At 49.2% G+C, this 12,050-nt stretch overlaps 5 protein-coding genes across 5 annotated transcripts; 2 read left to right on the top strand and 3 right to left on the bottom strand.

Moving 5' to 3' along the window:
- Positions 1-34: 34 nt before the first annotated feature.
- FSST1_005986 (RAD52 DNA repair protein RADC) lies at positions 35-1,688 on the bottom strand (the record flags this gene model as incomplete). Its single annotated transcript, XM_083232312.1, has 3 exons — positions 35-882; positions 933-1,627; positions 1,681-1,688. The coding sequence occupies 3 exons, from the start codon at positions 1,686-1,688 to the stop codon at positions 35-37; spliced, it is 1,551 nt and encodes a 516-aa protein (XP_083089416.1).
- Positions 1,689-2,858: 1,170 nt separating this feature from the next.
- Positions 2,859-3,849, bottom strand: FSST1_005985 (Cut8 six-helix bundle-domain-containing protein; the record flags this gene model as incomplete). The annotated part of the gene is made up of 2 exons (XM_083232311.1): positions 2,859-3,682; positions 3,771-3,849. 2 exons carry the CDS (start codon positions 3,847-3,849, stop codon positions 2,859-2,861), a joined length of 903 nt encoding a protein of 300 aa, XP_083089415.1.
- A 2,031-nt stretch (positions 3,850-5,880) lies between these two features.
- FSST1_005984 (uncharacterized protein) lies at positions 5,881-7,149 on the top strand (the record flags this gene model as incomplete). Its single annotated transcript, XM_083232310.1, has 1 exon — positions 5,881-7,149. The coding sequence occupies one exon, from the start codon at positions 5,881-5,883 to the stop codon at positions 7,147-7,149; it is 1,269 nt and encodes a 422-aa protein (XP_083089414.1).
- A 254-nt stretch (positions 7,150-7,403) lies between these two features.
- FSST1_005983 (uncharacterized protein) lies at positions 7,404-8,192 on the top strand (the record flags this gene model as incomplete). The annotated part of the gene is made up of 3 exons (XM_083232308.1): positions 7,404-7,450; positions 7,505-7,525; positions 7,583-8,192. The coding sequence occupies 3 exons, from the start codon at positions 7,404-7,406 to the stop codon at positions 8,190-8,192; spliced, it is 678 nt and encodes a 225-aa protein (XP_083089413.1).
- A 188-nt stretch (positions 8,193-8,380) lies between these two features.
- Positions 8,381-10,354, bottom strand: FSST1_005982 (uncharacterized protein; the record flags this gene model as incomplete). The annotated part of the gene is made up of 1 exon (XM_083232307.1): positions 8,381-10,354. One exon carries the CDS (start codon positions 10,352-10,354, stop codon positions 8,381-8,383), a length of 1,974 nt encoding a protein of 657 aa, XP_083089412.1.
- Positions 10,355-12,050: the final 1,696 nt, after the last annotated feature.

The raw sequence follows: 12,050 nt of genomic DNA, 5'->3' as shown, positions 1-12,050 counted from the left end.
TACACCCCTGAAAGCTAACAGAATTTCAAGAATTCTACACCATCTTCTGTCTCTTCGCATCCAACCCGGTTGCGACAGCAGACGTTGCCCCTCCGTTCCCGTTGGCAGGAAGATCGGCCAGAGCGGTTCGCCCATCGGTAGGTGGTGGTCGTTTCATCGCGGGTGGTCGATAACTGCCTCTGTTCGCCAGGGGACTACCTGGACCAGATGGCGCACCGATTCGACGAGTTTGGTCAAGCGATGGATTTATTACATTTCCCCGGCTCTGCGAGCTGGGCATGGACGGCCGCACCGGGGTAAAGCTACTCGAATTGGATCGCGTAGTTGGACCAGCATTTGCCTGACTGTTGGTCGGAGCAACATGCTGACCATTCCTCGCAACAGGCTTAGATGAATTGTGGTCAATGCCAGGTGTTTTTCGAATCGACGGACTCTCTGCCTTTGGGTTAAAGGCTTGCTGCCCCTGTGGCAAGGCAATGGCACCATTGCCTGAACCTTCTAGAGTGGACTCGGGCAACTGACTAACCGCCTTTGCAGAAAAGAAGCCAACAGTCTCGGGTATGTTTTGGAGTACATTCGGTGGTGGGCGAGGGTTTCCAGTTTGACTTGGAGTTGTACGTCCTGAGGTCCCGCCTTGTGGGCGATTTGCAAGGGCGTTTGGACCGTTAGAAGAATTGAATCGTTGCTGCCCCTGTATCGGTGTTTGCGGCGCTCGATTTGAGGGCCCAGTAGAGTTCGATCTGTTGGGTTGTTGCTGGTTTTGTTGAGCTTGAGGGTTGGTGGTGGGCTTTTCGTTGGCAGATGGGCCCAGGATTGTTGTTGAAAGCATGATTTCGTCTGGGTGGCCATCTTCTGGCACACAAAAGTCGGCTTCGTCGAGCTCTACAGATATTCAGCCTCGATCTCCTCAAATCCATCGGAGGACAAAATACCTCCAAGATAGTCATCAAATGACTCTGCAACGGGGAGCGGCGGTGCAGGTTCAGTCTTGACCACAGGAGCAGCGGCGGGGGGTGCCGGGGCGGCTGGTCCTGCTCTCGCAATATCACGTTTGATGAAGTCGGAATGCCGATGTAAGTTATCTTGGTCAAACTTCTTGACAGGCTCGGCTTTGATCTTGGTCACTTGCTTCACGTAATCTTTGTCGTAGATGCAGTTACCCAGGACATTGCCAAAATTTCTCAGTGCTCGTTTCATTCCGTCAGTAGTACCCTCCTTTTTGGCCTTCTCGAAAGCCATTGCCTTGCCTTTTGCGTTCTCGATGGAGCCGTAGCCAACATCCTCATGGTACGTGCCATCCCTTAATGTGATTCGGACAATGACAGACAGGCCAACACTGAAGCGTTGTGTCTGGGGGTTTTCATCGGCAAAGTCGACTTGAATGTTCTGAATGGACGATGACCATCCGTTGAAACCAAAAACTTCGTTCGCCAAGGTGATACATTTCTCAGCAGTCAGATAGTGGACTTTCGTACCACCAGGGCCTGCGCGTGCAGAGATGTATTCGGGACCGAGTTGTTTGTCGAGCTTCGCCGCTATCGTAGCAATGTCCTTTGCAGCCCATTCAGCAATTCGTGGACGTGGTTCCTCGTAAGGGTTCGTCACCACCGAATGTTGATCACCTGGACTGAAAGATCAGTTAGTGATAGACCTAATAACGCGACGCATCTTGAAACATACGCAGGCATGATGAATGATTCAACACTCGACGTAGAATTAAGCAAACATGTAGGATTAAGAGAAATTCAATATGTTCCCGAGGCAGCACGATGGGGCGAGGGACAGAGATGAGTATTATAGTGAACAGGAAATTTGGCCAGCGGTGGCGGACTGGATGTTGATTAATGGGCGACCGCGTTAACGGTCCAGGCAGTCGCGCCCCCGATTCGACATGACGGGAGAACACGTGACTCTGCCTAGTTGGTGGAAACTCTAGAAAGACAGAAGGGTCCACCGAAGTTTTCAGATCGTCCCGCGATTGCCCCACCATCTTCTCAGCTGTCTCAACGCTAAATTCGATGGTCCTTGGTATAGGCTATGGGTAATCGGTCACACGAGTATCGATCTTGTGACTCCTGATTTGAGTGTGGGAAACAATCCTTCTATTCAAAGCCTTTAATCGCTTAAGAGGGACATGTCCCAAGCATATAGAGATGGCCGGGGTTTTGGCTAAGTCGAATATGAATACAAACTCACACATCGAGAAATTCGAGAAATTCAAGTTCTTTTATGAACTCCTAAGACATCAAGGTAACTCAGCTTGACCTTGATGTCCTTTTGGGTCATGAGAGAAAGCATTGTTCACTGCGTAAAGAGACCCATCATCAGTAGTGCCACGTATTTGACGGGTTCGGGTCGATTGGAGATACTAGTAGAAATACGTGACGGGGTCGTAATGCGATGACGGGGAACCAGTCACATGGAGTTATGTCGGAAAGGGGTAATGACGGAAGGCTTCCTTGTTACACTTACCACTGTCGAAGTACATATACAATTTGCATTACTCACATGTCATCGAGGTAAATTTTAAGATGACAAAGAAAAGTATATCAGAAATCTAGCTACGGAAAACAGAATATGTCCTGTTCGTCAGGTTGAGAATACCACTCAAAAGCTATCGACCCACATAACAATAATCCCTACTGGTTCGTAAATGAAGGAAAGGGATATCAAATGACACGCAAAACGCCAACCACCCTACCACACAAGAAAAAAAGGCGCCTCATGTCTATGCCACCTATGCTACCAAATGAAAGTCGTCGTAATGATACGGTCGTTATATGTGCGAAGTTGACTCGTCCGGTGCGCCGCAGTATGCAATCATAATCTCGAAAAGGCTTCAGTGAACAACCCGTGCCTTACCAGGGTCCAACTCTAACCGGAGCTCCATATGAACCTGACATCAATTGGTTTAATATGGAGTCCGAGGCACTGCCAGACCCAGTATTTGCGTTTGAACCCATCCATCCAACACTCATGGACATGGCGTGGATAGCAGTGGAGAGACGGCCGCCAGATTGTTCATTGTGTCGAGACAGAATCTGGTCCCATCCTCCAGAGTGCAAGTTGAGGCCCCCAGCTTTCTTGCCTGCCTCATTAATAACGAGCGCCCAGGCCTTGGATATCTCTTCATATGCGGTCTCTTTGTGATGTCGATATGCTTGAGGTTCCCAGTTAGGCAGCCTATGGATAAAATCGGTAGCCTCGTTCAAGAATTCGAGAGACTTGGTAGGCTGGGTCTCATTGGGTGGGAGAAATTGAGGAGTGAAATCGGATAGAGCGTCGATGAAAGCAACTAACGGCTCCTTGACCCGATAATAAGTGTATTCGGGGCTGGACTCGCCATAAGGAATGGCATCCTTCATTTTCTGCTCGTACCCTTGCAAGACTTCGACAGCAGACGAGACTGAGGGGCGGGGAGCCTGAGTGACAACTTCGTGGCCAATATCAGGGTGTGTTTCGCAGATGCGCTCGAGAACAGTTCTTAGTTGCGAAGTGTCGAGGGTCTCGAGAAGTCGGGGGAGTGCGAGAGGTCGTCCAATAATTTCATTTGCACGGACTTTCTTGGAGGGCCGAGCAAGAGCTCGAGCAGAGATGGTGGGAGAGCTCCTGGGTGACATTGTCTCGTCGCCATCCTCGTCAGCCTTTCGCTTACGGGGGTTCATGTTGTGAAATGGAGACACTGAGTCGGTTAGCGGCAAGCACGACAAGGGGTGAAAAGGGTTAAGAGAACGTCGGAGAACCGAACAGAGGGGGAAGCAATGACTTACGAGACCGTTGGGGGGAGAGACGAGGGTTTTCGTGCTGGTGAGGGAAGACAGGAGGTTGTGGCGAGAGTAAAACGTTCATGTTGATTGAAGATCGTTAAGGTGGTTAACAGTGGGCAGCGGTATTTTGTTTTTAGTCGATGAATGAAACAAACCCACTCAAAGACGATGTATCGGCGTAATCAAAATCGATAAAAAAAGGATTGTCGAAAGAGATCGCTTTTTGTTTGGCAATCACGGTCGACGGTAGTTCCCTAGTGTCGAGTGTCGAGTCTTCCCGAACTTAAATGTCCAGCCTGCGTCGGCAACGGATGAGCGGCAATATGATCGGTCGATAGGTAATATGTACGACTGAAGTGGCAGTCCTGAGATGGCAAAATCGTCGCGCAATGAGTTGCGATGCGTTAAGGGGAGTTGTTCAAGTGCGATAAAAAGGGAGACTGATTGATGATGGCGTGGAGAGGAAAGATGGTTTTGAAAAGGTGGAGGGAAGTGAAGAAGTGGACGGGACGGAATGGCTTTGTTTGGGGTTGGACTAGGCTTTGAATGAATGAGGGAGACCTTCCAAGGTCCCAGTTTTTGGTTGTCTGGGGCTAGTGAATTTGCCTGTTAGGCCTAGGCCAAGGCAAGTCGGTGGGTCACAAGTACGTTATTCGCTATAATCCATCGGCTTGGGCCACACTTGAGGCCCGCACACCCAATCTACCGCCCAGGGCCAGTGTTGAAGCCACACGTGAACAGGGCCCGTAGAGGGGCATTCACCCTCCAAGCCTCCATAACAGCGTTAATTATTAGCAACTTTACGGGCGTGTTACCATTGGTGGCTGCTAGTTCCAAGCATGCCCGAAGGTGGTTTCAACTGAGCCAGACTCCACCGTAGCCCGGCTTGGTCTTTCAGCTGCTTGTCATGACTCTTGTCTTCGACGCAAATTCCATCCAATATCATCAAAGAGTCTAGCCTTTACGACTCGGCAAGCACACGTGGCATAAGGTCGGTCAAATTACCGGCTCTAGTTATGGTAACATTGCCTTGAATTGGGCCCGGAATTATTGAGATTACCTAACTAAGCCCGGGCCGTCATAACGGGGCCGGATCGGGATCTTTCCCCAATTCGTAGTCCGTTGCGGCTCGGCGTGGAGTGTCGATGCTGTTCTGCTGGTTTCCAAAGCATTGAACGGCGTAGTTTTTTATGTGGTGTTTAAATTCCTCTCAGGAAGATTGGAAGATAATCGATCAATTTAATAGCATGAAGAAAACTTGGTAGACCATGCTCGATGAGAAACTGATTACAGGGCTATTCCATGGCAGGCTTCATTCTGGAAGTGGAGGGTACACCGACCTCAATGCTTTGTTTTTTAATGTCGCATTCATTGGACATCTAGGTCACAGCTGAGACAACGAAGCCCCTGCTTATTGAGATTTAAATGACATAGGCGGTGAAAAGTGAGATCAGCTTAATTGTGTCGATATTTGCAAGGAATAGTAATTCGACTAGAATTGAGTCTTTCTTCTCTTTGTATATAGCCATGGACATTGGGGTATTGCCGATTAATGTGAAACTCGAAAATAAGGGAATTACTCTCCGATGTTGCACGGACACCATAATACCCCCAATACTATGTCAAGAACTTATTAGACTTTGAATATGCGCATGGGAATATAAATTAACTTCCGTCTCTATGTTTGTAAAACTAGTAGCGATAAAACGTCTTACTGTTGTTCGTTGCATAATGTCAGCGCCAAGGAAATACCAGTATAAATCTTTTGTAACAATATGTGAACAAGATGACACGTAATATCCATCAAAAGTTACAACACACCTCCAACTGATGACTCACGATTTCACCGTCATCATGATCTCTAAACTTCTCCGAGATTCCGGGAGGCTGGGCTCCTCAACACGGCCGACAACTCACCAAGTCGGCGTCCAAAAGACCCACTATCGGAAGTATCTGCAGGGTCCAGCTTCGGCCGACGACGACCCACTTCTCCGAGTCTCTTATCGCTTATCGCAACCAAAGTCGCAGAAAATTTCTGGCAACTTGGGATGTATCTGATCTGAGTTGAGTTCTAGATCGTCCACCAAATCACGATCCATCAACACAACACAAAATGGCGACAAAAGAAAAGAAGGAGAAGAAGTCCAAGTCTTCCCGATCAGAATCAAAGGCTGAGAAGCCTGAGAAGGTCGTCAAGGTCGAAAAGGTCGAAACTGAAACCACAGAAGCAGAAGCAGAAGATGTCGACATGGCAGAGTCTGAGCCCGCGTCCTCGTCCAAGCGCAAGATCGAGCTTGAGGAAATCGAAGTCAACGTAGACGCCCCCGAGCCCCCATCCAAGCGCGCAAAGCGTGCGCTCAAGAAGGGCAAGGCATTGCCCGCGAAACAAGGCAGCGACGACGAGAAGAAAGAGGAGGGCAAGGACAAGAAGACCCGGTCGGAGCACAGTGTCTGGATTGGTAACCTGCCTTTCTACATCACGCCTGTCGAGATGCGCAAATGGCTCGTGGATAACTCTGGAGGTGTCATTACCGACGAGATGATCACTCGCATCAAGCTACCAACCAACAAGGAGCCCGGCCGAGACAAGAGCGCCAAACCCACAAACAAGGGATTCGCCTACGTCGATTTCTCAGACATTGGACCCAAGGTCTCTGCTATTTCGCTCACTGAGAGTGACCTCGGCGGCCGAAAACTTCTCATCAAGGATGCGACATCCTTCGAGGGTCGACCCAAGAAGGAGGCTGAGGCCACTGAGGATGCGGCCGACGGCAAGACCGCCACAGAGCAGAAGCAGGACGAAAATGCCAGCCGCAAGATCTTTGTAGGCAACATGGGTTTCAAGACAACCGATGAGGACCTGTCCAGAAACTTTGAAAAATGTGGCGAGATCGAATGGGTCAAGGTTGCCACGTTTGAGGACACCGGAAAGTGCAAGGGCTTTGGCTGGGTCAAGTTCAAGGACCCCGAGGCTGCGGCGTGGGCTGTCAAGGGCTTTGTCAAGATCAAGGAAGAGATTGAGACAGAAGAGGATTTCAAGGACGATGAAGAGAAGGACAAGTCCCAACAAAAGCAATTCAAGACGCGCAAGTGGTGGGTGAACCGATTGATGGGCCGTGAGCTCAAGATCGAGCTGGCCGAGGACGACCAAGCGCGATACAAGAAGCGATTCGGCAAGGACAGAAACGCAGCCGACAATGATAGCAACCCACGAGGCCGTCCTCCACCACGCAGAAACGACCGGGGTGACAACAGAGCTGGCGAAAACAAGGGCGTTGGTGAGGGCACAACAAAGCCTCTCAAGGAGTCTGAGGATATTGCTGTTGCTAGATTGACGGGTGCGGTGGTGAAGCACACGGGTTCCAAGATGACGTTTGATTAAGTACAGCGAGATATAATTCACGTTTTGAGATACCCCCAGTTTCAACGCTCTTTAAAATCTGATGTAAAAATGTATATACTCGTGATGTGATTCCTGGCATGAGACTTTTTTGAACATTCGGTCGCCAAACTGCCACTCTATCGCTCCTGGGGTCCGATGCGGAGCCTTGACTTCCCCGCATTAATATATATTAATGCCAGTGGTGTTTTGAATAATAGAACTTTCTTTTTCATACACAAGACGAGAAAATCAACATGTACGAATCGCAGATCACCTTGGTAATGGACACCATATGTCCTTGGTATGAACTCTTGATATGCACTGATAGAATGACTTGTCGCTGATCTCATCTTAGGACATACCTGGGAAAGAAGAGGTACATATCATTGGCCAACTCTACTCTAACGAACTGATGCTTAAACTGACATCTCAGACTTGATGAGGCCCTTGCTCAGTTCCGCTCATCTCCCTCGTCATCCTTAATCTCATTTGATCTCCAATTCTCATCCTACCAGCCCAGTCCCAGCCGTCCTGAAACCATCCCAGACCGCGCCGCGCATGCTCTTCACGAGAAGCACAATGACAACGAAGAGGCACAGAAGCTTTTCGAGGAACACATGACCTCGCTTGCAAAGCCGCTGAAGATCCCAATCACCTTCGCAGGACCAACTGGTAATTCATTCCCGGCTCACCGGATCATTCAGCAAGTCCAGGAGACGCATGGGGCAGAAGTAACCAACAAGCTTGTGGATGCATTGTTCAGATTGTACTTTGCTGAAGGGAGACATCCTGGTGAAGATGATATGTTGGTCGAGGCATGTGTTGAAGCTGGCCTAGATGAGAAGGAGGCAAATGACTTGGTTGGGGACAAAACAAAGGGTGAGAGGAAAACAAAAGAGGACATCAGAAGTATCGGCATGGATATCGACTCGGTCCCCACTGTCATCATTGAAGGACGAAGACGGGACTTGACGCTCACGGGATTGAAAGAAGTATCGGAATATGTCAAAGCAATGGAGACGATCAAGAAGGAAAGTACATAATCACTAAGAATGAATAGCTTTGTTAGGGGTCGTAATATTACATTGATATTTCCGTGAAGGAACGTTGCTAGTAAATACATGAAGAACAAAGGACATGATATCATATCTCATTACAAAGTCGTAGTAGCACTCTCTCCAAGAGCCTCTTGATTTTCATACATTTCTCATCCCATCGTACATCGTTGTTCTCATGAGCGGCTGAACATCAGAGGAACAAGCACGCTCCGACTCTCCAGCGCTCTTCGGTCCTCCATGACCATATTAGGTCCAAAGGCTGTGCCGAGATCCCGGCCTGCCAGGAACCGGCACGCGTTCGCCTCACCAACACGAGGCTTCTTGCTTTGGCAGAATTCGCGGCTCAACTTGGACAGGACAGCTGCTTTGGCTTTTTGTAGTGCGCTCACTCTTGCGGCGGCGTCCTCGGCGAGAAGACGGTGCGCCTCTTCTTGTTCTATGTTACGCTGGACAGGAGATATGCCCTCGTTAGGATCCCGACTGTTACTCCTCCTTGCGGTTGGGTCGTAGGTAGTGGGTTGGAGGAGGACAGGTTGAGGATCATTGATTAGGAGGGGTGCAGTGATGTTGGGAACGGGAGTACAGGGGCGGAGATTCTCTTCTTCCACTGAAGGTTGGCGTTTGGATTTATGGCGGCGCGATAGAGAGCGTAGAGAGGACTTGGGTGAGGGAGATGGGGTTTCTGGGGTATTATGATCGCTGCTACGATGCTTTCTTCTGCGACGGCGAGAGCGCTTTTTTCGCAGTTTTGTACTAAAGCCCGCATCTGATTCATCTACAGGGGCAAAGACATCGTCGTTGATGAGAACGTCGTGAGGTTGAAAATCGTCAAGGATTTCATTCTCAATGTCATCAAAGGGGAAGCCACCAAGGTCGAAATCCAAGAGCTCGCGACTAGCGGCAGTGACAGCAGCACTTGGACTGGGGAGATGCTCAGAACTGGGGCTTGTGACCAGACTGTAATCTGACTGAGCGGCCATGCTGTTGCTCCGGGACCACGAATCGTCAGTGTCGATAGGAGCAAGAACGTCGTCCCAGTTTCCATTATCAGTGAGAGCAACGCTCTCAAAGTCAAATTCCTTGACCGTTGGGCGATGGGAGTTGATCAAGTTGCTGAGCTGGGGCGCGTTCATAGTAGCGTTGCGAACTTGAAGGTATCGCAGCTTAGGGAAATAAATAGCACCCTTTCCAGGTGTCTCAGGCAGGGGAGACATGGGGGAGGTGACCTCGTGGAAGAGTTTCCTCGAGGCACGGGGTGGTGCAAAGATAGGATCAGCAGCCAGGGCAACTGGGCAAGGGCCCTTACGGCCAAGCCATGTAAAGGCGAACTTTTCAAGATTGGGGGCGAAGGCGCGAATATACTCATCCATGACTTTGAGATGGTCACGGCCAGGCGATGTGCCGTAAAAGTCCCAGGCGTCCACTGAGACGGAGAGCTTGTTGATCTGTCGCCATCGACGTCCAGCCGAGGGGACCGTTCCGAAGCCATTGACATGACGGAGATAGTTAAAGGCAGCGGGATGTAATTGGGAGAGTGATAGCTTGTGAAGTTTGTCTAGGGGAGCACGCTCAAGAGAGATACGCAAGCTGATCAGAGCATAGTCGACAATATCACGACGATATCTCTCTCTGGGGTCTTGCCCAGGACATCTGATTGTGAGATGACGCATTTTGGTCAAGTGGCGCATGGCATTGATAAAGCTAGGGACATTGGTGGCAGCATGAAATAGAGGGGGGTACTGCTGGGTAAGGATATCTCCGAGTTCAGCGTTGGCGTACTTGGGTCGTGAAAGCACAGAGCCCATGCTCGTGTGAGGAGTGTATAGAAAACATATCTCGTTACCAGAGACGGGGTGGACCAGAGGAGGAAGAAAAGTAGCATCTGAGTGAGGGAAGTAGAAAGTGAGATGCTCGATGTGGTGTCCAATACGAGCGAGAGCAGCAACTCGTGCTGACTTGGTAAAGGTTGAGGCGGAGAAGGAGACATGGATGCGAGTGAAGAGACGCTTGGTGAGAAGATTACAGCAAGCTGATGAGGACTGGCGAATGTTGCAGAGGTCTGTCGTTGAGAGGTGAGGGAAGAGAGAGTCTTTGATATGATCGCTTCTTAAGATGGCAAGAAAGAGTTGTTCTGTTGAGGATGCCATTGTAATCTCATGTCGGGGAGGGCTTTGGCCTCTGAGTGTTTGATGCTTGTTTTGAGATGTGTATGATATGTCTGATACAAAGTCAAGTAGTTGATGTAAGTCAATGTGGTATTCAGATAGATTGTTCAATTATGGGTAGTATCAAGAAAGACAAAGGGTTTGAGACAAGCCACGAGCGCCAGGCCCGGGCGGTCGAGATATATCTACTTTGACTATAGTCTCCAAGATCAGCCTCGCTCTTTTGTCTAATTCAGTAATAAATCAGACTGAGAAAAGTGAAAATTCACTTTTTTCCCCCCTTCCCCCACCCCATTTCTTCTCATGCTGTACCTCTTTCTAACTCCTGACCCTAAGGTAGGTCGGCTGCAGGTGCTATCGCGAGATGGTCACCCTCGACTAACAACGACTGGCTGTCAGTGACTCAGAGTTTCAAAGACCCTGTCTTGTCTAACTAAGATCGTGGAGACTTTTTGTGCGCGTTGGAAGAAAGACCAAAGACGCGTTGCGCTCGTATCTTGATTGGTTGTCTTGGTTTATATATCCTTGTCAATGCAGATCTGCCGCGAGGGGCATCGTGGCGGTGTACTTGACTGGTACTTGAATGGCCTCAAGATCTACAACCACTCCCGCAAGAGGCCGACTGCAAACTCTTTTAGTGCAGATGCTTTCTATTTCCAGCCTCGCCACATGTATCGAACCTTCTTGACCCATTCGGCTCAGGCCTCCCGGATCTCCTTCTCAGGTACTCTTCAAGTACCTCTTCCACCAGATGTCTATCGATAGCGCTTCTCCATCCATGGTCCCGCGCCCAGGAAACATGCATATAGTTTCTATCCAATCATTGTTGTGTCCAACAACGCGGCAGACGCGTTGTTTCAACGGCACTTGTCGCGCTGTGATAGGCTGTGTCTTACTATATTCCAACTTCTAAACCTTTGTGTTAGTCAACGACAACTAAGAGTCAGAGTTAAACGGGACGGGACGGAAAGAATACTACACTCTATGAGAGTCTAATATTGTTGTACTCGACTTCGTCAGTATAAGCAATGTCTATAGGTTATCAAACGTCCCTCATTGAAACTTGGACTCTTTCAACAGGCTCATCCACGTTCCACTTGCCAACTGGACGTTGCGAAGAGTCACAAACTATACTAGTCTCTGCCATTCAATGCCAACCGTCCATCCAACCCATCATATCCCTGTTGGTACGACCTTGCTCTGAAAAAGGTCCTGTCATAATCAAGAGGATGTAAAAGCCTCAACCCTAAAACATGCATCCCTATTAAGCTTCTTATTTCCCCACCCCTACAACGCAACATAACCTAGGTAGTTAGCTCGTTCTCATCCGGCCCTTTACATCTATGACTCTATGGCTGCAAGACGCTTCTGCCGCGTCCAAACTCGTGGCGATGGATCCATCCGTGCTCACGCTAGAGTATAAGGCACTGGTTGTTAATGCGTTTTGGTTCTTTCTCGGATGTCACGCTGCATTGTCGCGAGACTTTGTCACACCAAGACCCCTTGTCACTTATCTACTACATACTCATAAATGTCACTCATTGTCAACTGGTCGTTTTCATCTTGTAAATCTCGCCTTCTCTGTCGAGAGATACCAATAAGATTATTTGCCTTCCATTATGTCGTAAATATTGCGTGAGGGGAAAGATGTTGGTTCATAGTCTAACTCTAGAGTCGT

Source organism: Fusarium sambucinum, chromosome I, assembly GCF_050947815.1.
Source record: "Fusarium sambucinum isolate potato_lamoka chromosome I, whole genome shotgun sequence".
In the NCBI taxonomy this organism is placed as follows: Eukaryota; Fungi; Ascomycota; class Sordariomycetes; order Hypocreales; family Nectriaceae; genus Fusarium; species Fusarium sambucinum.
This window is presented reverse-complemented; position numbering and strand designations above follow the sequence as displayed.